The sequence below is a fragment of the Lineus longissimus genome, chromosome 10 (assembly GCF_910592395.1).
Source record: "Lineus longissimus chromosome 10, tnLinLong1.2, whole genome shotgun sequence".
In the NCBI taxonomy this organism is placed as follows: Eukaryota; Metazoa; Nemertea; class Pilidiophora; order Heteronemertea; family Lineidae; genus Lineus; species Lineus longissimus.
Genome location: NC_088317.1, coordinates 7,821,247 through 7,844,614, shown reverse-complemented (window position 1 = coordinate 7,844,614; position 23,368 = coordinate 7,821,247). Strand labels below are relative to the sequence as shown.

General features: G+C 41.3%; 1 protein-coding gene and 1 long non-coding RNA gene across 5 annotated transcripts in view; one reads left to right on the top strand and one right to left on the bottom strand.

The window, feature by feature from the left end:
* LOC135494600 (uncharacterized) overlaps window positions 1–23,368 on the top strand; it is a 439,372-nt gene that overhangs the window by 371,781 nt on the left and 44,223 nt on the right. The window lies entirely within an intron of this gene.
* The window catches only part of LOC135494439 (uncharacterized), a 154,140-nt gene that overhangs the window by 103,883 nt on the left and 26,889 nt on the right, over window positions 1–23,368 (bottom strand). For both annotated transcript variants that reach the window (XM_064782403.1, XM_064782402.1), the window contains exon 2: window positions 14,639–14,840. In XM_064782403.1, the coding sequence (XP_064638473.1) occupies window positions 14,639–14,840 (202 nt within the window). The remainder of the gene's footprint in view (window positions 1–14,638; window positions 14,841–23,368) is intronic.

Below are 23,368 nucleotides of genomic sequence, written 5' to 3'. Positions count from 1 at the left end.
CCTTGACTTTATTGATTTAAATTTATCTAAATGACCACTTCCTGTGGTACTAATATACAAATAAAATGATTACTGGAATGATTACTTGTCAAAAAGGAAACTTAACAAACAATAAAATATCAAATTCTTGAACACAACAACAAAGAACACTGATGGACTTATGATTTAGATTGGTCTAGGCCTAGGGTTTTGAAAGTGCTTGTGCATTGGCAAGGGAAAGGTGTGAAACACAACACAAATCCTTCTTACACCATGCTCAGTCTGAGTCACTCACACTCTGTTAGTGTAAGGCTAATCTGAAAGGGTGTTGTAGTTACTCTCTTTAGCATTACATATATTTTCTAAGTAGGCTACACCTAACACTCTTCCCCTGCACTTTCAAAACCCGAGGCAAAACTGTACATCCCACATCAAGGTCAGGTGAGCTGAGGTGGAGAGTGTGGGAAGACATATAATCAGAGTATACAGTACATGCAGTAAGTATAATACTCTTGACATGTAGTTGTATGGTAATTTCTAATCAGAATCACCTTCTTGCACAATTTGCACAAAAGCTTCCTCAACTTCGTCTGGATCAAAGAATTCACTGTCATCTTCATCAGAGGATGAACTGGAGGAAATGTCACCACCATCATTCATGCCATCATCATCAGAACTTGCCAACTCAGCAGCTGGGGTCTCTATGTCCATGGCCTCATTACCACCAACTGACCCATCATCATCATCAATGGCTAGTCTAGCCTCTTTGGCCCCAAGCATGTTGAATGGTGTTTCATCTATCAAAAGCTTCCTCCGCTTTTGCATATGTTTATCCAATGCAGATTCAATGATCTCATCTCTTTCTTTTGGAGACTATACTGTGTGGTTTACCTTGATGAGTAGCAAATCATTCATAGTTGTTGGTTTCAGTGAAAGGCGTCTATCTGAGAGCATGGCTGTAAGTAACCTAAAGCCCTTTTCTACCATGCTATTGCTCACACCAATGCAAAGAAGTAGTTCTACCAACAGGCAAACATTGGGGACATCTTTCCTTCGATAGACAAGAACCTGTTCCCACAGTTTCTTTGCTGTAAAACCCTTGTAGAAGAAGCCATGGAGTCGCTTGAGCTGGAGCCATTCTTTTTTCAGTTTCTGCTGTTCAAACCCACTCTCAGCAAACTGGAGTGTGACACTGAAGTGTTCAGCAACTTTGTTCATCATTTGCAATTCACGAACTGTGTCATCGCTCCAGTTGGCAGGGTCAAGCCACAGCATATTCTGGAACAACTCGTTTTCTCTTTCAGATTGAAACCTTTGGTTCATGCATTTGTTTACATCTTCAACAACTTAAGCTGCCAATGTCTGATGGTCATTGTCATCAATATTCAGATCAGTGAAGGACTTTCTTTCAACAACTACGTTGACATATTCCCGGTTGCTAGGCTTCTTCCTTTTGTGTCCCTCTTTTGGCAATCGCCAAGTGACCTCCTCAACTCTGCCAAAGTCTGGAGAGAGGGACACATTAACACCACAATCCTTCAAGGAAGTCAGGTAATCACCATCCAGTAGGTCAGAATTTGCCGATGTGGTTGTTGAAAGAAGCAGGGGTATCTCAAATATGTTGACATCACCTCTTTCCATTGCTAGAGAGAACTGGGAAATGTTCTTCAACAGATGGAGGTAGAAACAACAATGACTGAGGAAACAGAAGCTCTTAAGCTTTTTCAAGATGCCCTTGAGCTTTGGTTTGCTGGTACGATAGGAACCCTCAGGGCTTGCAATGCAGTTCTCTAAGAACTGCATGAAGACACCCCAGTTGTGCAGTAAGACTTCTAGGCCTCTTTTCTGATGATTTATGAATCAGGTTCTGTGAACTTTGGGGAAGTTGTACATAGTTACACCTTTGAGTTTGGCCATTTTGAAGAACTGCCTCTTCATCTTCCCACTCTGTTTAAAGAGATAGAAGATGGTAATCATGAGATATTTTGCCCTAGAGAAGTATGTCTGCTTCAGGAGGGAATCTTTGAGTGCCAATTCTAACCTGTGCGAGACGCAATGCATTGAAATCAGCCAAGGCCTCTGGGCTCTCTGCAGCTGGACAAGCAAACCATTATACTGGCCTGTATTCACACTGGCACCATCCGATGTGGCACATACCATTTTCTGGTGTAACAATCATCAGTTATTTTCAATTCTGTACTGAACACATCATCAATCGCCAACTTCAGGTTGTCAGCATTTGCATCTCCCCATGAGTCCATATCAGCCAAAGAGACGCAGTAGTACACGGGAATACCAGAACGGATAAGTCTGATAAGGACAAGCTCCTTTTCCTGAGAAGTTTTCCTAGCTTGACCACTATCTGTGAGAATGCCAAATGAGTTGACATTGCACATTATGACAGCCAACTTCTCACGGATGGAATCAGCTATCTCGTGGACAAATTCCCGTGCCTGTTTGCCTGATGTGCACCCATGGATTAATTTGACACCATTTGCTTTCTGACATTTCACAACAGTTTCAAAGTGACACAAAGGAAGTCCGCCAATAGCAATCAAGTAGGCAGTTTTCAACAGTTTCCTGTATGCTTCTCTGGCATTTTTATGCATCGTGGTGTCTATTCTAGGTTGCTGTCTCGGAGTAGCAGGACGTGGTGTGCTTGTACTAGCTGTAGCACCTTGGGAGGGTCTTCCCTGTCACCAAGAAGTGCCTTATATTCAAGGCCTAGTTTATGAGCTAGGCCATTGAGATGCCGCCGGATATTGTGCCCTGTCACATAGTTCGATCCTGAGGCATAACGATCAACCTCTCTCACACAGGTCCCTTTTATTCTAAAATCACTTTTGATTTTATCTGAGTACTTCACACAAATAGTGCAGTATACCTGAAATGAATAAAGGAATTATGAGTATCAAGGAGGTACACTTCATGTATAAGTACTAGTATCTTAGTAGGCCGCCCTGAGAGGGTATATTATAGGGTTAGTGGGTGAGGCTGATTCATGCAGAGTAGATTAAGATGCCATTTGGAACTGACAGTCCTGTATCATCAAACATCATTGCATCTATATGGCATGGAAGTATGAAATCTGTACGAGGAAGGGTGAAATTAAATAGATTGGTATGCGATGGTTAATAAAGCGTTTTGAATTTCCCGCCCTCCATTGCTCCAAACAAACGCATCAAAAACATGTGCGTTCAGAATGTCAACAAAAGCACATGGAGCACAAGTGACGCATTGGTGTCCTTCGTTAATCAGCAATGCCGCTAATGGTCACGTGACCTACATTGTATACATTAGCATTGCGATGACAGCTTGTCATTTTGTGTATGGGTTTTAGTTTTTTCATCCAGTTAATCCGTAGGTTAAAATGTCCTCAAACATTGTGATTGGGGATTAGATATCACGTAGATGACGTATATTTTATGCAAGAGCTTTGCGTTTGTAGTTTCTTGGAAGATTAAAAGGAAATATTCGCCCTCTGATATCATGCAGACGACAACCCGAATCATGAATGGCACTTCGCGATTTGGATGTAAACAACCTTACACATCTCTCTTTCTCACACTGAAACAGCGATCAATCACAATAAACACAACGCACTCACCTCAAAAACGATCTCTTTGCCACTTTCTGTCCTTATCTTCGGCTTAATGCCCTTGTCCTCCACTTCCCATTTCTGGAAAGTGGAGAGCGTCGCAATTTTCCCAGCCGGCTCCGCCATGTTATTGTTTGCATGCGAATAGGCTGTACAATGAAAGCTATGATCTCATTGGCTAAAAGATCACGGGATGATTGAAATGGACCAATGAGGAAGCTCGTAATGGGGGGGTTTGGAAATGAGTGTATACAATGGCTAACAGATATCTCTGCGTACAATACATCGTTACTACGAGGTGCGCGAAAATTGAACAATTTTTGTTGGTAGGCGCGCATTTTTTGGCGCGCCTCATTCTGATTTTAGGCGCGTTATGGCGCGGGCGCGCAAATGCGCGCCTTAAAAGACAAGGCCTGAGAATCGGCGCACAGTTCAGCTACTTCTTCAGCAGAAAACATGTGGGTTTTGCCCGTCATTTTCCCTTGATGACGTCATGAATTGTGTGCGTAGAATGAGCTGACGATCGTCTGCATGGAAGGCTAACACATCGAACCATTTCCTGGTAAACTACCGAAATGACATCTAGTGTTATGATGGAGAACTACGTGACTCGTTCTAGAACGAGTTTGGCAGGAAACTGATGGGAAGTTTCGCTTGTTCTAGAACGTGTTTGGCAGGGAAAGAGTTATAAATAAAACTCGACACTTCAAGATGGTGGTAACTAACTAGAACAAGAAACGTAATAAGGAACAAAATTGCCGTCGCTAGTGTCAATATTGGTTTTCAGGCAGCTTCAGGTCCAATCAGGATAGCAGAATATGACAATGCGTTTTTTTTAAAGATTTGTTAATTTTCTAGGGTCAATAACACCCCCTGGCGGAAAATATTTAACGAATGCATATTTTTCTCTGTAATTTTATAATTTTGGCTAATTTTTAGACCCAAAATGAACACTTTTCTTCCTCCAGTAAGCGAGAAAGCCTTTTTAAACAAAGCCGTCTCGCATGCTAAATCTTGGTCAAATCGCGCTGATTTTTGGTTTCTGATCGGAGAAAAAAACACCGTAGAATTAGACATTAAGTTGAAATCTCTAGGTCTTAAGGTTATAAAACGTGCACCCCATGTTGACAGATGGACGTACGGACGGCCCCTCTGAGTGACAGACAGAATCTGAACAGTTTTTCTACCAGCTCGCTGACTATGTCAGCTGAGCTAATGACATGTCCTGGGGACAATGCGCTTACCTGGGAATCATTTAGTTGCAGATGAAATGACATATGGAGGTTAAATTGACTTTTAGATATGACAAAATGTGGCACTGTCAATGACACTTTTAGTGTTTGACCTCTGTGACATTCAAAAGTAGGTTAAATCAAAAACCTGCACATTATGTCATGTAGTCTCATCAGAAGTATTGACAGTAAAATTTTCATTGATCAGCGTTCATGAGATATTGACAAAGTAAGAAAGTTGGTCAAATGGCGATGACTTTTTGTGTCAAGTCATGTTGTCATAAGACATCCTCACACCAAGTTCAACTTTCTAGACACAATAGTGAGCAAACATGCCCCTCTTGTTGATGGACCACGGATGGACGGACCGACAGACAAAGGACAAGACGTGACGACATAAGGTCAACAGTGCCTTTGATATTTGAAAAGAAACTTTTTCAATTTAACAACAGTACTCACATAGACCTTTAGTTTGAAACCTCAGACTGCAGTGGACACGAAGCATGAGGGAGGGGGGTCAGAGAACTACTGATTTTGCTTGTTTTGACCCTCCCTATAGAGAGGGTCACATGGTTTATATAGGGCCTACTGCTTTTTGCTATTAATGTCGATGTGATGCGATGATACCAGTTAACTTTTTCACCCCTATTTTGAGACCATTAGATCCTTCAAGGGTCCAATTTCTGAGTTAATGTAGTGAAACTGTTCATGTGGAAAAAATCATTTTTGGAATCAGCACCCCCAGTATTACCAACAAAACTGCCTGCTTATTTGTCCAATGGGTACTAATTTTCTGGCAACACTTTCGTGACTGCAATTAATAAAGGGTCAACGGCATTTTATAGCTGTGAGAGAATGCATCTCCATACAGCATTGCTCAGGATAGGCTTACTTTGATTTAGATCCATTGACTTTATACTTGTATAATTCTGATTCACTGAACACTTAGTTATATCATAGTGGTAACATAGTTTTTGCCACATGCCTGCACATAATCTAAAGACATGAATACACACCTACGGTGGCCCATAGAGGACATGCGTTTATTTTCAATATATTAGAATATTTTTCTTTTTATAATGCGATTTTTTTTCTCTCGAATTACAACTGCCGTCGGATTTATTTCTCACTGCCGAAAAAATAATTCCAACTGCCGGGTTAAAATTAATAATTCCCACCACCGCGGTGGGAAATAATATCCACCGCAGTGGAAAATAATATCCACCGCGGTGAAAAAATAATATCCACCGCGGTGAAAAAATAATATCCACCGCGGTGGGAAATAATATCCACCGCGGTGGGAAATAATATCCACCGCGGTGGGAAATAATATCCACCGCGGTGAAAATAATATCCACCGCGGTGAGAAATGTTTACAACCACGATTGTGGCTGGACTAGCATCAGGTCAAGGAGAGTAACAACATAAGAAAGATCGGAGCGGGAGCTAATTCGTTATTGACATCTAGTAGTATAGGATATATCGAACACACAGCATGGATGCCCCCGGCCAGCTACTAGACTAGGCTAGTAGCAAATTATTAATTAATTATTATTTTTAACCCGGTGGTGGGAATTATTTTTTCGGCGGTGAGAAATAAATCCGACGGCAGTTGTAATTCGAGAGAAAAAAATCGCATTGTAAAAAGAAAAATATTCTAATATATTGAAAATAAACGCATGTCCTCTATGGGCCACCGTACACACCCCTGCAACTGGCATATGGCCTTGTTGCAATTCGCTGCAATTAATGACTGGCATATGGTCTTGTTGCCATTCGCTGTCATTAAAGCTAAGCGCACAAGGGCGACAAAATGACAAAAGACCTGGAAAAAAAAGTTGCAAATATTTTTTCACAATTTTTGTTGCCCATCTGCGGGCGACAAAAACAAATGTTTTTCGAAAACATTTGTTTTTGAAACAGTTTTCGAATATTAAACATGCAATGTATTTTTGACCTAGTCAAAATGTTTTTCGTCAAAACGTCGCCCGTTTGCGGGTGACTGCAACGAAACGTAAAACATTTTTTGCGTCATCATCGTCATTAGCCAATCACGATGACGTTCAGCCTCATGTGATACCAACCAAGCCAGGTCAAAATGGCAGCGCCAATTTTAAACGAAATGGAGTTGATTGTGGATGAAGAATCGGAATTGCATGAATTAATATGGACGACTGAGCTCGAGGGCAGGTTGGTCGAGCTGTGGCAGGAAAGGCCTGCCCTGTTCGAGGTGACCTCACCGCTCTACAGGGATTAGAACAGGCGACGGCGGTTACGAAGAACGAGCAGAAATGCTAAAATTGTGAGGCGGTTGTTATGCATGGCGGCCGCCATCTTGGAATACGCGGGTGTGACCGGGGGTGTGACGTATGGTGCAACCATGGTTACCCCTTGTTTTTGACGTGAGCTGTGACGGGACCGTGCCATTTTATCTCCCGTGTGCAGGTGATTGAAACAAACACGAAAAGACGCAAAACATTTTGAAAACAACTGAAAACAAATGTTTTCAGTTTCGCTGTCATTTTGTTGCCCGTGTGCGCTCAGCTTAAGATCTACCTGCCTATAAAAACATGTCTTTTGAAAACAATATCTTAACTAGCATTATACCAGTGGTGCAGGCAGGTTCAAATGGGCTATACCTTGAATTTCATGGGCCGAAAGATTGAATTGCAATGAAAATCTAATGCAATATCAAAGGGGCCATATCGAAGAGACAAATTAAACCACTCAATTTTTTGTCCACATACCCGGACCCTGTGCTGTTGCTTGCATATACTAGGGGGCTACGACCAGAGAGCTTGGTCCATCTGGTTGTACAATATAAGTTCATATGAATTCATACAAAGAGTGTGATTACGATTTGATGGTTGTAACTGTAGGTTAATCTTACTACAGTAGAACCTCCCCATGGGGACACCTCTGCCAGGCAGACACCTCCACAGTACGGACATGTTCGTTCAGTCGTGATTTTTTCTAAGTCATTTAAGTTCAACCTACCAGGTTTAACCAAAACCTCTGTGAGGCGGACACCTCTCTACTCCGAATTGCGGACACGGCCATGGTGACTTTTCAGACCAATCACCTCACAATTATAGAGAGTAAACAAAAACAATGAATTCCCGTGTTCACTTAGGTAGTTGATTAGACCTAACAGTTGTGAAGTTTGCATATTTGATGAACATAATTAGACACTGTGTTCAGTTAATTACAGGGTGGAAGGAATTCAATGTCCGTTGCTCTCCAAATTTAAACCGAATGTTTCGATTAATTATCTTCACTTTGCATCACATTGCAAAGCTACTGTATATTCTAACATTAATTGCAGTCCATTGAGTGATTGTAAAGAATAAAGCTTGATGTGTAGTTTTTACTACAATTAATTAAAGATGTACGCTGTCTATGTAGTATGTAGAGTACGAACACAACCTGCAAATATCAATGCTGGCAAATTAATATGACCTCCACCAGAAATGCCATGAGGTATAACAATAATGAAACTTCAAGTTTGCATATAAATGGCATCAAATTATTTGAAATAGTCAATCAAAATTAAAATGGAACATGTAATACGTAGGCTCCACGACCCCGTGTTCATACACATGAATCCCCTTTCAAACTTCAAGTTTGCATATAAATGGCATCAAATTATTTGAAAGAGTCAATCAAAATTAAAATGGAACATGTAATACGTAGGCTCCATGACCCCGTGTTCATACACATGAATCCCCTTTTTGGACAATAATGGCATAACCTCCCTATTAAGGACACCTCTACATTGGGGACACCAACACCCAGTCCCATGGATGTCCGCAATAGAGAGGTTGTATGGTAGTTGCGACATGAGGAAATAACGTTATTTCCTCTTGGTTGCGATGATGATCCTTTGACTGTCACAAGGCAGTAGATGCATCGTCACTACCAGTAACCGCAGTCGGGACCATTACACCGAATCCGTTGAAGTTCAGCCGGAGACAAACTAGTCCAGTCACAACATTAGGACAGCCAGTAAATGCAGTCTGGACCTTTTTTATTAATTCCTTTGAAGTGTAGGTTTTGAAAAACAAGTCCACTCGATGCATGGCCACCACCTTGAGGCAAGCAGTAAAGGCAGTCTGGGCATTTACATATTAGTTGTGACAAACTAGTCCAATGAACATGGTCCAGCGTAGGCCAGGGGCAACCTTTACATCAGGAACAACCAACCAGTGACCAAGTTCAAAGGGTATGACTGTTAGCCCGCATCGATACCGAGTAAAAACTCAACAGATACACTGATATTTTTGTTAATCAACTGCCACATAATGTTTTCTTTTATTGAGTATTACAGTATTACAATCAGTGACCAAAATAGAATGAAATACTAGAATCGACTGGTTCTTTTGACGACCGAGTGAGCACTGATGTTGAAAAGCCATTGGAGGTGCAAAGTGTTTGTTTCTATGAGTGATGCTCAGTTCCTCTCTCAGTCATCTGCGTCTATATTGTGGTCACCGAAAAACGTTGAAATGCAGCTGTCACTCACTCACTGTGGATCATACCTGTGAAATAAAACATTGAGAAATTACTTTAATTTTGTTTACGCAGCTATAAAAGACCAATATACACTAATTAGGTACTAATGATCAAGGAAAGTCATTGATATGATTGAGAATGAAGATTCAATACCTTTGATGATAATTTAGCAGGTTTGAATACCATGTATACTTCCGTGTGTACATTTACCAGTCATACACACTGCTGATACATGCTATACAGTACATTTCTATAGGGGTTTATTGAGGGAGATGAAAACGATTTCAATTGATTTCAGTACTCATAACATGTTTACAGAGGTTTCAGCAAATTTTTTCAGTGAAGGTATATCCCATGATGAGCGGAGTCTGGGTGACTTTGAGTCATTCATATGTGTTTTTTGGTCGCATATTGTGTTGAAAGGTTATGGCCTGAATTTCCTATTCTGTTGAATGGCAATCCGCCATTGCTGATTTCTCAGAACTTTTGGATCACTACATGGGATGAATATTGCATAAATTAAGACAAACTCTGCTAGTAAATATATCAATTATTATGTTTTTCAACTACAATTAACCCCAGCCAGAGATACATTGGGCAGTTTTGACACAACCACACTTTGCACCGATGAATATTCCAAGTCGAGCAATAGCTAAATCTCGAAACAAAAAACCTGTGACATCGCAACAAGTTTGCTTGAAAAGATGCACTTACTGCCAATAATTACCCAAAATAATACCGCAAATATATTCTTAAGACCATTCTCTTGGCCTCTGACGAGTTGATTTGTCTGATGCAGTGTTTTAACATGATTTTGGGGACAATTATTATCACAAAAATTCACACTCACCGTGGTTTGTAGAAAACTGTCCTGACAGTCTTTTTCGAATAAATACGCGATATCATTTTAATATTTTTTATTTCACTCACTTACATCAAATTTACTGACAGAATCATGGCAAAGAAGTATCATACAACACTCTAGATCGTTTCCAAGTGTAATGTGACATCAAAAAATCGCAATAATACTGAATTAACTGAGCATTATTTCACCTGCTCATTTCGACTTCAGTCGATATTTACGAAAGCGGCGGGCACTTTTGCTACTAGGGCGCATGTGCAGCAACCACAACTCCTTCCCTGAGCAGCTTGTCAGGATAAATTTACACACAATTTCCAGAAGTAATCCGGCTCAAGGGTTTAACATAGAAACAACAGTATACAATGAGCTTCGCTTGCAATAAAAAATTCCCAGCGAAGCTAAAAAGTAAGATGATGAGGCAATGTCAACATGCGTCATTTGTTAATTAAGTCAGCAATAGGCCCCTTTTTATACCGAGGAGAAGAAAAGAACTCAGATAGGCCTTCACATGTCATTTTGACTCGAACCAATTACAATATAACCACTATAACTTTGAAATTCGTGCTCCTCCTAGCAAGATCTCAGGCAAGGCACTTAATCGACAGGCAAGCTAGAGGTTCAGCACCGTGAGCAGTTCCTTGATAGGCCATGCCAAGAGTACCTCTTCAGATACATCAAGTATTGAAAGCTGTCGTAGAGCACTTTTAGACAGACAATACTTTCATTTGAAAATTCCTTCATAATCAAGGCAAAGCACCCATAAACAATGCCCCCATCGTGTACCTCGGAGTATCCCCTCAGCCAGAATGTTTTCACCCCATCAGGCCGCGGGGGGGTTACCTGCTGTACTAAGAATAGGTTCGGAATCCCTCCCAAAATAGATTAGTCTGTAGACAATATGTGACCAGCCACGCAAAGAGGCCAGTATGGACCAAATTCATGAAACTGTGTTATTAGTGGATTATAGTACCTTATTATAACATGTAATTTCAGAATAACTTCGAATATTTTGAAAATCTTCATTAATTAGCATGTTATGACATCATCTCCAAGATATCTCCGATAGCAATTGTTCAACAATAGCAACGCAAGGCATGGCATATGCCCCCGTGAGCACATTGAGTTGGTGTATTAGGAAAGTGAAGTGTTTTTCAGACAACCCTGGGCAGCTGGTGTCATAGCTGACTGGGATTAGTTGACACTGTGAAAGAGTTATTGGTCTGTAATGCCCGATGTACATGTTATCTTTTTCTACCAACATTAAAAGTTACATTGTTATTACTCAAAGCGTTCTCTTTAAAATGAGCCGAAACGAAAAGTTTACAGACGGCTAATGGGTGCACAGACGGACGGACCCTCGGACAGGACGAACGGACATCGGTAAAACATAATGCCTCCGCAATGCATCACGAATTGGCGGGGGGATAAAAATGAATTTGATCAGAAAAATGGTACTCCTCGCAATTGACGGAAACCGTTTTCAAGCACGCCGCCCTGGTGGCCATATTGACAATCGGAACAAGCCAGTTTTCGAAAGGAACCTTCTTCCAGTCGCCCCCAACGCAAATACCACAAATAAATTTGATCGGAAGAACGGCTCTCCTCGAAATTGACGGAAACTGATTTCAAGCACACCGCCCTGGTGGCCATATTGACAATTGGAACGAGCCTGTTTTCGAAAGGAACCTTCCTCTAATCACCCCCAATATACATACCAAAAATTAATTTGATCGGACAAATAGTTCTCCTCGAAATTGACGGAGGCCATAATGAGAACCAGAACTAGCCCGTTTTCGAAAGGAACCTTTCTTGGTCAACCCACAAAAAAAGTTTCGTGGTTATCGCTAAAAGCGTTCTCCTTAAAATGAGCGGAGAAGAAAAGTTTACAGACACCTGACGCCTGACGGACATCGGTAAAACATAATGCCTCCACAATGCTTTACGCATTGGCGGGGGCATAAAAACTCTGACAAATTTCATACTTTTTTCATGAAATAAAAGATAATTTTGTAGACAATTCATGCTAAACCACTCGAGTCAAAAGGGGATTCCCTGTGAAGTCATCGCACGAATTGCCTGGTGTTAAAAACCCACTGAACCAGGAAGTAAACACGCTACACGTGGGTTTTACGCGCAAGATTTAAATGGCCTATTTCTCGATAACAACGTCACCATGCGGAGGTACCTTTTGCGTGGCTGGTCACATATATGTACGCTAAACGCGCCAAAGCCACAATACATGTAGGTCCCTTTATCTTGTTGTGTAAAAAGAGGTGGGTGTTTAGAAATATTTGCATATGGTGAAGATGATGAATATGGTGGATCACATGGTCACATGCAAAGCCATCAACTGGTCAGAGGGTTGTTTCTCTCAGTTAAAAGTGAATAAAGTAACTGAAATTAACATGAAATGGGAGAATACATAGCATTAGTAAGTACCTGAACAATTTACACTGATATTTGTTTCGTCTAGGTATTTCCTAATGAGAACTTCTGTTGACTTTGGAATCTACCTTATGATGATGATCATGCCCTTACATGGAAGCAACGAAAATTTCTCTATAATCATTGCTGAATCCAAATATCGAAACCCATTACTAGGACGGGCTCTATAGGAATCTCAACTCTCAGGAGAAGTTTTTTAGTCATCCGATCTAAACTGACGGAGGAGTTACATTACAAACTATTACACCTCTACGTCCATTATGGTAGTGATTGAGATGAGATAAGAAACTTTCTGGCTACTAGTAAGTCTTGGGACTCCGAGGGAGACTGCAATACCCCATTAGACAATCATATAACTCAATGATGAAAATTCGAGCATCAATAGTTATTGAGACATGCTCCAGAAACAAATGACGGTCGGTCAATTAACGCTAAATAACCCCGCAGGTCAAATCAAAAACCCGGGTATTATGTGATGTAGTCTCATGAGCAGTCTCCACAGTTTAAGCTAGCATAATTCGTGAGATTAATTCTTAGCTGTAATGGCGACAAGACCGAGATTCTGCTAATCTGTTCCCGCAGGTTCAGCAGCACTATTAATCTCCCCGCCATCCGTATCATTGATGCAAATGTATATTCTTCTGTTTCTGCAAGAGATTTGGGTGTGATCTTGGACCGTGATTTCAATTTCAAAGAACACATTAACACATGTGTACGGGCCACCAATTTTCACATTCGTAACATCGGGAAAATCAGAAAATATCTAACTCCAAATACCACCAGGTTATATGTCCAGGCTCTTGTAATATCTCGCCTGGATTTCTGTAATTCCCTTTTCCTTGGTTGTCCCAATTCAACAATTATACCCCTACAGAAGGTACAAAATTCTGCCGCTCGCCTAATTACCAAGACCAAGAAACGATCTTCCATTTCCCCAGTACTCAGGTCTCTACATTGGCTTCCTGTGCAACAGCGCATCAAGTACAAGGTTCTCCTTCTTACTTACAAGTGTCTTCACCAACTTGCTCCCCAATACCTTTCAGAACTTCTCTCCGTTCATACCGTTTCTCGAACTCTGCGCTCTTCATCGGCCGTTCTTCTGTCTATCCCAAAGACCAATGTCATGTCAGTCGGTGGTAGAGCATTTTCAATTGGAGCCCCTCAGCTGTGGAACAAACTTCCTTCAACTGTTAGGAACTGCAGCTCTCTGTTATCTTTCAAGGGACAACTGAAACATTTGCTTTTTAAAGAGGCCTATCAAGCGCTTTGAGCGGCCAGTTAATGGTTGGATACTGCGCTATATAAGACTCGTATTATTATTATTATAGATATAACCAATAGTAAATTTTCACATGAAGCCCCTTGGGCCAAGCGTAGTTCGAAAATCGTCAAAACTGCCAAAAGGCACAATTGCACCATAAGACCTTCAAACCACCCACAGCTGAAAAGCCTGGCCACAATAGCTATGGAGATATGCTCCAGAAACTAATTACGGTCAATTGACCCATGACTTTGAAAAGTAGGTCAAACCAAAAACCCGGGAATTAAGTGATGTAGTAATATGAGCAGTGGCCACAGTAAAAATTTCATGATTTCAGCTAGCATAACTCATGAGATATAGCCAAGAGTAGTTTTTCACATTAACCGCCCCCTGGGGCTGAGCGTAGATCAAAAATCGCCAAAACTGCCAGAAGGCACAATGGCACCGTAAAACATTCAAACCAACCACAGATGAAGCCTAGCCTCAATAGCGATGGATATATGCTTCGGAACCCAATTACGGTCAATTTACGTTATTTGACCCCAGTGACCTTGAAAAGTAGATCAATTTCAGATTTGAAAGTGTTATTTGTTGGGGGAGGGGTAAATCTAGTGCTGAATAATCAGACATAAACTTTCCAGATAAAGATCTACCAATTTCTGGGCAAGAAGATCAGGAAAAAAAAACTTTATGATCACTCCCCATACTCGAATGAAAATTTTATGAATAATATTGTGAATATCACTTACGGCTCCCATGTCTCTGCTTTCAAAAGATCTGCCTCGACAAGTTCCAATTTATGATCAGCCTCAGGAGCGAGTTCGTACAGTGGTTTCAGTTTCTCCTCATTCTCTAGGTTACGTACTGTCCCTCGCACACGATAGCCCTGCTCCTGCAGCTGCTTGATCACGTGAGACGCGATGAAACCGGACGCACCTGTCACACATACAACTGAAGATATAAGAAAAACAAGAATTTTGAAAACTACAGACCATCACGTAAGAGGATACTGGTAGCCGATTACTATGATCAGAAATTGACATGCCAGTCCATTCGAAGACTTCTCTCTGGGACGAAGATAGTGGAAAGTAATACTAAGAGGTTCAGCAGCAGGAGGTACATTTTTCACTTTTCACATAACGCCCCTGGTGGCCAAACGAGGATTAATATCTGGCGGCAATTCGGTCTCCGAGTAGCGGTTACCCAGGGGTACATGTGTACCAAGTTTGAGTACAGTTGCTTCAGCAGTTATGAAACGTGCCATCCATGTCTTACAACTGCTGGATGATGGACGACAAGACGTTATGACATAGGCTCACATGTGAGCCAAAAAGTACCGGTATACATATGTTCATGACATACAAGCTGAAAATGTTGCATATCATCCAGGATTCAAACTTTTATCTACCTTCCATGTTGTGTCTATATTTAATTGGTTGCATATGAAGGCATTTTCTTTTCAAGTTTTGTGAACTGATATAGTGATAATGTATGGCTAAAGCATTCTTTTTAACGCTAGTATGCCCTCAGCACCAAGAGTAGGAGGCACAGCATACAACTAACTAGTGCAATAACTAAACCCTCCTTCCTTGTTGTTGAAAAGTGCTGGGCTCAGTTTCTCGAAGAATCTTAAGTTTTATTCTCATGGCATAAGTATGAACATTTCTTAAGTTTTGTCTTAAGTTGATTCACAAGGAGTATTAACCCACCTAGCCAACTTAAGCATGCCAAAAGCTGAAGCACGGTAGCTACTGCACTTTTAAACGGCACTACGGAGGGTGTAACAAAGATGGGGGCCTGTTCAGAATTTCCTCGAATAAAGCATGACTTTACCGATTTTCGACCATCTTATTTGTATGACACTTTTCTTAGACTGAACGGCTAATAAAGAAAAGTGCAAGGAATCTATTGAACAAACCATCATAACAGGAAAACACGTATCTGATCCACAAAACGGCTTTTCTTTACGGCTGGCACTATCCGTCAACGAAAACGTAGAACGTAAAATAGAATAAACAAAATATGTTTGAAAAAAAAAACGAAAACGTAGGCATGTACATGGTGTTTCAAAAAAAAGGAAACCAAGATTAATTGGTTAATTTCTTGGACATGGCTTAATATTTTGGAAATTGGCAACCACCACTTATTACCTAATGATGCCCTCTTTCTTTTGACACCAAGAAATCCAATTGACTGTCACAGATGATTTAGCACAAAGCAGTTCAATCAACCACATGTCAGAACTGGTCTTGCACCAAATTTACTGCAACGAAACACCGACAAAAAAGAAAGACCAGTGTGGCTGCTACCACAAACACACTCAGTTTTAGGCTGCAATTTGCCGGTCTGAGAAAATGAGCAACCTCTCCAACTTTTAAGGAGTGTTCAATGAAAAAAAACAAGCAGAGGATTGCTTAATTTTGAGGCTCAACAAAAGCCTTGCAATGGGCAAACAAGGTTCGATCATTACCAAATTATTTACTGGTGCAAGACCAGTTCTGGCATGGTTGATTGAACTATTTCATGCTCAGTCATCTGTGACGGTAAATTGGATTTCTTGGTGTCATAAGAAAGAGGACATCATTAGGTAATAAATGGTGGTTGCCAACCTCCAAAATATTTAGCTATGTCTAAAAAATTAACAAATTAATCTCGATTTCCCTGTTTTTGAAACACCCTGTATATGCAGTATTTTGCATGTCCTACATATCTCAGTTTCAGTTACATGTTTTTGCAGTAAATTAACGCAGTTGCTTCTGAGGTGCAGTGTCGCCATCTCTTAGAAAATATGTGACACACAATGTACACACAGACAGAGAGTTTGGCAATGACCACACCCAACCCTCAATTTTATCAAAATAAATCAGAATGTTAATTTTTACACAATCAATGGAAAGAGTCTTTACCTTGACAGTTTCGAGAAGTGACACTTCTCTTCCTCAGAAAGTTAGTTAGTTCTGAGTTTGACCGCTAGATGTAGCGGCCAAACTGGCGTCCCACACGTGACTCAGTTTGTATCCCCCCTCGTCTCTGTTCATGCTGGTGGTCTTGCGTATCCAGATTGCCTCCTTGACCCATCTGGTGAATCTTGTCGATTCCTTCTCCAACACTTTACTATTGTCTCAATCGATGTTATGGTTGACTTGGGCAACGTGGTCAGTGATTGCGGATTTGTTGAACTCACTTTGAGATGATAGTCTGTTCGCACGAGTGTATTTACGGTCCTTTACAGTCCCTACGTCTTTCTGATGTTCTTTCAGTCTGACCGAGAACTTTCTGCCTGTCTCACCGATATATGCATTGTCACAATTTGCACAAGGGATTTGATAAATACAGTCCATAGTATCAAGCATATCCCTTTTGTCCTTAGGATGAACCAACAATTGTCTAATGGTGGTGTGTGGTCTACATGCTGTAGCCACCCCCGCTTTCCTCATATACCGTTCTATAGTCTCGGTGACTCCTTTTACATAAGGGAGGACAGCCAGGGCCTTTGGCCTGCTGTCAGGATTCTGAGTGTTCTTTTTATTAGGATTGTTCTTATTTACCTTGTGTTTAGCCATTTGAGCTGTAACACGATTGAATGACCAATTAGGGTAACCACATCTGCCCAGTGCTGTGCGTATGTGTTTGTCCTCATTAATTTTATCACTCTCTTCGGAAACGATGTTATTTCTCCGGTCGAACAATGTTCTGATAACAGAAAGTTTGTGGTTTAAGGCGTGGTGCGAGTCGAAATTAAGGTACTGGTCCGTATGGGTCTTCTTACGGTATACGGTAGTCTTGAGACTTCCGTCCTCTTTTCTCATTACCTGGACGTCGAGGAAGGGAAGCTGGCCATCAATTTCCTCTTCATACGTAAACTTGATGTTACCCGAGCGGTCTATAGAATTGAGATGTTCTGTGAGTCGTTGTGCGCTCCCTCTTTTTACTATCTCAAAAATATCGTCCACATACCATTTCCAAAACCTGGGTCTAATGTCAATGGGTGCTGTAGCAACCGCTTTCTGTTCGAGCCATTCCATATATAAGTTTGCGACGATCGGGGATACTGGGCTACCCATAGCTGCGCCGAACTTTTGACTGTAAATGGTGCCTCGGAACAAAAAGTATGTGGTGGTTAGTACAAACTCCAATAACTCAATGATGTCCTCTACTGACAAGTTAGTCCTTTCTTTTAGAGACTTATCCTCCTTTAGGCGGCCCTTGATGATGTCTAGTGCGTCAGATATTGGCGTGTTGGTGAATAGGGAGACAACATCATTTCATCCTCGTCTAGGTGTATAACTGTCAACTGTTTGAAAAAATCCTTGGAATTCTCGACGTGATGTACAGTCTTCCCCACTAGCGGTGAGAGGAGATCTGCTAAACTCATTAACACATTGTAACATATGGTACTGATGTAGTCGACTATTGGCCTGAACGGGTTACCAGGTTTGTGGATTTTTGGCGTACAGTATATCCGAGGGACGTTTTCAGCCGTTGGAAAAAGATAGTCATATTGCTGGGATGTAATCTTGTCGTAGGGACTGTAAAGGACCGTAAATACACTCGTGCGAACAGACTATCGTCTCAAAGTGAGTTAAACAAATCCGCAATCACTGACCACGTTGCCCAAGTCAACCATAACATCGATTGGGACAATAGTAAAGTGTTGGAGAAGGAATCGACAAGATTCACCAGATGGGTCAAGGAGGCAATCTGGATACACAAGACCACCAACATGAACAGAGACGAGGGGGGATACAAACTGAGTCACGTGTGGGACGCCAGTTTGGCCGCTACATCTAGCGGTCAAACTCAGAACTAACTAACTTTCTGAGGAAGAGAAGTGTCACTTCTCGAAACTGTCAAGGTAAAGACTCTTTCCATTGATTGTGTAAAAATTAACATTCTGATTTATATTCACTCACAATCAGATGAATATTTTCAATGATCTCAATTTTATCGATTGAAACACAGTTGGTTCAAAAAGTAAGAGAAATATTTCGTCAAGTATCGCGCATAGATATCCCGTAAAATAAATGTGTCTCTCATTTGGTTAATTTCTGAAGTTTAATGCATCTACAGAACCAATTCTGATTGACATCCGTGGTGCTCTGACTAAGGCCTATGCATACGGTACAATACACGATCTGCAGCGATACAGGCCTACCTTTTTATCATGCACAGGCATACTGTGTATACTGCCACCAACAAATTTTAGAACATCCCATGCAGAAAGCATCATTACATTTCTCTGCCCTTGATGATTTTTCCATAAGGACCCCCCATTTTAGGCATTTTGGTGGGTCCATTTTATCAAGATTGCCTAGGGATTATGAGAGATTAGCCGTTCAGTTTGTGTATCTCGTGAATATTTCCTCAACATATATCATCTCTTTTTAAAAATATTTTCTACACGCTGAGAGGATAAAATAATACCGATGCCATCAATTCGGTGATTTAGGCAGATTGAATGTAGGGTACCGTTCACCTCAAATGATTAACAAAACATGACCACCATTTGGAACAAGGGCTGAACTGAATGGATGCAGTTATACATAGTCTACGTCAGCAAGCAGGTTTTTTTTAATTGTACAATTCAATTTTTAAGCTTTTCGCGCCTTCTGGTAATAAAGATTTGAACTATTTTGTACAAAAAATTTTTTTCATTAATCACTGAACATATAGAAATGGATTTCAAACTGATTGACCGGAGGTAACAGAGATACAGAAATTCACCGAGATTCCGTCGACGCTGCCTGGTGAGCTAAATGTAGGTCAGATCTCGATGACTTTTGGTTTCTGATCAGATGTCAGCCAGAGTTACTCGATCACCAGGTTTCATGACTCTGTCGGTTACAAAACGTTGGGCATAAAAACAAAAAGTTGGTCAGCGTCTGACGGATAAACGCACGCCATTTGAATAGCTAGACTAGCTCGGCTGACCTTTGGTCTGCCGAGCTAAAAACTGTCGGATTTCCTGTGGCCTATTGTATCTAGCACTGATCTAGCACCTGAACGAGTTGGGATATGTCGTGCAGAGTTTCTGAAACCAGGTGCAGTGTTCAATAGATTGGTTTAAAGAATGAAGACATAATCGTAATGATGGCGGCGTAGACGTTCACTGGATTGGAGTGTGTGTCGGCCGGGTGATCAGCTGTTACACTGTCCAGTTTTGTGTGTTTTTCCTGTTTTGGACAAAATGCAAAATATTTCGAAAATGAGCACAATTAACTTTAAAAAGTGTCGCATTTTTCTCGAGCACTGGCTGTGGTACTGCATGCGAAAACCGTTTTTTTGGATTTGAAATTTTTAGTTTGGGGTGGCATTAAGTGTTCACAGCCAATCCTGCACTAATTACTTACTTGTATTCATTAAATAAATGAGACGAAATTGTGTAGAAAGAGGAGGTCATGACCTTTCCAGTGGTGTACAGCACCAATTGGTCATTCTTTGAAAAGCGCCTTCATAACACATTTTGACATGGGTGTCATTTGCAATTGAGAGAACATCCTGACGTCACACACTTTTGGGAAAAAATGTTGAGCGTGACCTCAGGTCACAGGGTCAAGGTCAAAGGTCATCTGCCAGTTGGCCATCTTGAATGCGCGATACGCAATTATCGAACTTGGCCGTGATATTGACCCCTTACAAATGCGCGTCGTATATAAAATGTCTACGTGAATTCGTTCAGAATATAGAGAGATCAGAGAGCATTTCTGAGAATCAGTACAAGATGGCTGCCAGTCGGCCATCTTGAATGCAAGATCAGCCATTATCGAACTTGCCCATATACATGGACTTGGCCTTGATATTCACCCGATACAAATGCACTCCAAATATGAAATGTCTACGTGAACTCGTTAGAGAGAGGTCACAAGGCATTTCAAAGTTTTACAACAAAATGGCTGCCAGTTGGCCATCTTGAATGTAAGATAAGCCATTATCGAACTTGCTCATATACATGCACACCGAATATCACAGGGTCAAGGTCAAAGGTCATCTGCCAGTTGGCCATCTTGAATGCGAGATACGCAATTATCGAACTTGGCCGTGATATTGACCCCTTACACATGCACGTCGTATATAAAATGTCTACGTCAATTCGTTCAGAATATAGAGAGATCAGAGGGCATTTCTTAGAATCAGTACAAGATGGCTGCCAGTCGGCCATCTTGAATGCAAGATAAGCCATTATCGAACTTGCCCATATACATGGACTTGGCCTTGATATTCACCCCATACAAATGCACTCCAAATATGGAATGTCTACGTGAACTCGTTAGAGAGAGGTCACAAGGCATTTCTAAGTTTTACAACAAAATGGCTGCCAGTCGGCCATCCTGAATGTAAGATAAGCCATTATCGAACTTGCCCATATACATGCATACCGAATATGAAATGTCTACATGAACTCGTTTAGAATATAGAGAAGTTTAAAGGCATTTCTAAGAGATTGACAACAAAATGGCCACCAGTCTGCCATCTTGAATGCAAGATATGCCATTATCGAACATGGCCTTGATATTCACCCCATACAAATGCACGCCGAATATGAAATGTCTACTTGAACTCGTTTACAGTAGAGAGAGGTCACAAGGTATTTCTAAGTTTTACAACAAAATGGCCGCCAGTTGGCCATCTTGGATGCAAGATAAGCCATTATCAAACTTGGCCTTGATATTCACCTCATACACATGCACCCGGTATTGCCTGTTAAATCTGCCCATACCACTAAAGAAATACGTGTCATTTTTCTTCGCCTCTCTTTACAGTGCACCTCACCCAAATTTGAGCTGATTCTGATGTATGCAATGTACACTACATGTATCTCCATGAGGTAATAAGGCAGCATATGGTGAACCCATTTTTCGATCACACAGACCACACTTTCCATGGCCATTGCACTGTTAATATGAGCTAGATTTCAAAATAACTTCAAAGAGAATGCCCTGTTAATCTTCTATAGACACTGCTTAAGCTTCAAAAAGCAAAGCTGAGATATCAGACTGCTGATCGAGCAATAGCAATGGTCAGTGGCCTTACGCAAGGTTGTTACCATTGTGTGTACACCGATGCCATATATGAGTGAGTAATAGCCTATCAACTTCAGCTAGAAATGGATTGCATAAAAATGCTGTACTTTTCATCAAGGTATTAGATGCGTGATGTAAAGCTTAACAATGTCAATACACTGTCAATACAAATGTTTATGACGTCAAGCTGAAATGTTGTACCTCGTCCAGGACTCTTCGCACTCACTCAGTGACTCACAAGTGGGTCTACAATCTCCACATCTCATTACCAAATAGCACATCAGCTTTCACTTCCAGTATAAAGTACCGTAGCCTAGTAAGGAAGGAATCATGTCGAATGTTGAATGTTTATGAGTTGATAAAGAGTGATGGTATGTGCGACTTTTAGACGATTGTAATTGTCCAAAAATAGGTGATGGATTAGTGAATCGCACCAAGTGCATGCCTACATATAATATGTACACAGTCGATTTCCGGATAAATCCAAACTCATATTTATTTATAACTGCAGGATGATAAAATCACATTTGACAGGCAATGTTTGGATGTATTGCATGTCAGGATAGTGTATGCGAAAAAAATGTAGGCCGACACAAAATATGCGTAGCTAGCTAATTGCACTACTCCGGCCGAGCTACCTGGCATGCCCTGGCCTAGTGAACAACAAACAATCCGGCCGAAGGCGAGGCGAAGACTTGCTAAAGCCCGCAGCACACTAGCCGCCAACTTTGGCGACAAGAAGCGTTCAGCTGACGCCTTCGAACGCCGAAGTTGGCGGCCAATGAATCCCGGTCAGAGCACACCTGCCCAGAATCGGCGTCCAGTAGCGTCTTTTCCGCCACTTTAGGCTGCCATTTTGAAATCATGTGACATCAAGACGCATACTGATTGGCCATAGCCTCGCTGCCGACGCCAATTCAGGCGGCAATCCGTAGCACACCTGGCTTCTTCTTGCATTCATTCAAACGCGGCGACACGCGTCAAAAATCAAACATGTTAGATATTTGGCGTTTAGTTGCGGCAAGTCGCGTCCGCCGACGCCGTTCATAGCAGACTAGGGATTTTTCAGGTGTTCAGGACTCTTGCGGCAAAAAACGCCTGTGAACGCCGAAGTTGGCGGCTAGTGTGCTGCGGGCTTTAGCCGTGCGGGTCTGCCAAGTTTCTAAAGTTTCAACGCACTAATAAACATGGTCAGTGAAGACTGGCCAATCAATCGGTACATAAAATGCAAACTTGGCCACATGAATTATCAGCACAACATCCCATAATATTATATCCAGCCCAGAATGGTGATAGTGATGATGATGATGACCACATCCAAATCCACCAGCCAGGGAACAATGATGAAGATGTCTCCTTCAGTGATGATGAGGAAGGGCAATGTTCCAACTGTTTTCTAAAGCCCTGCATTGCTACAGTTCATCAACAATGGCTTGGAAATGGACAGGTTCCTCGAAA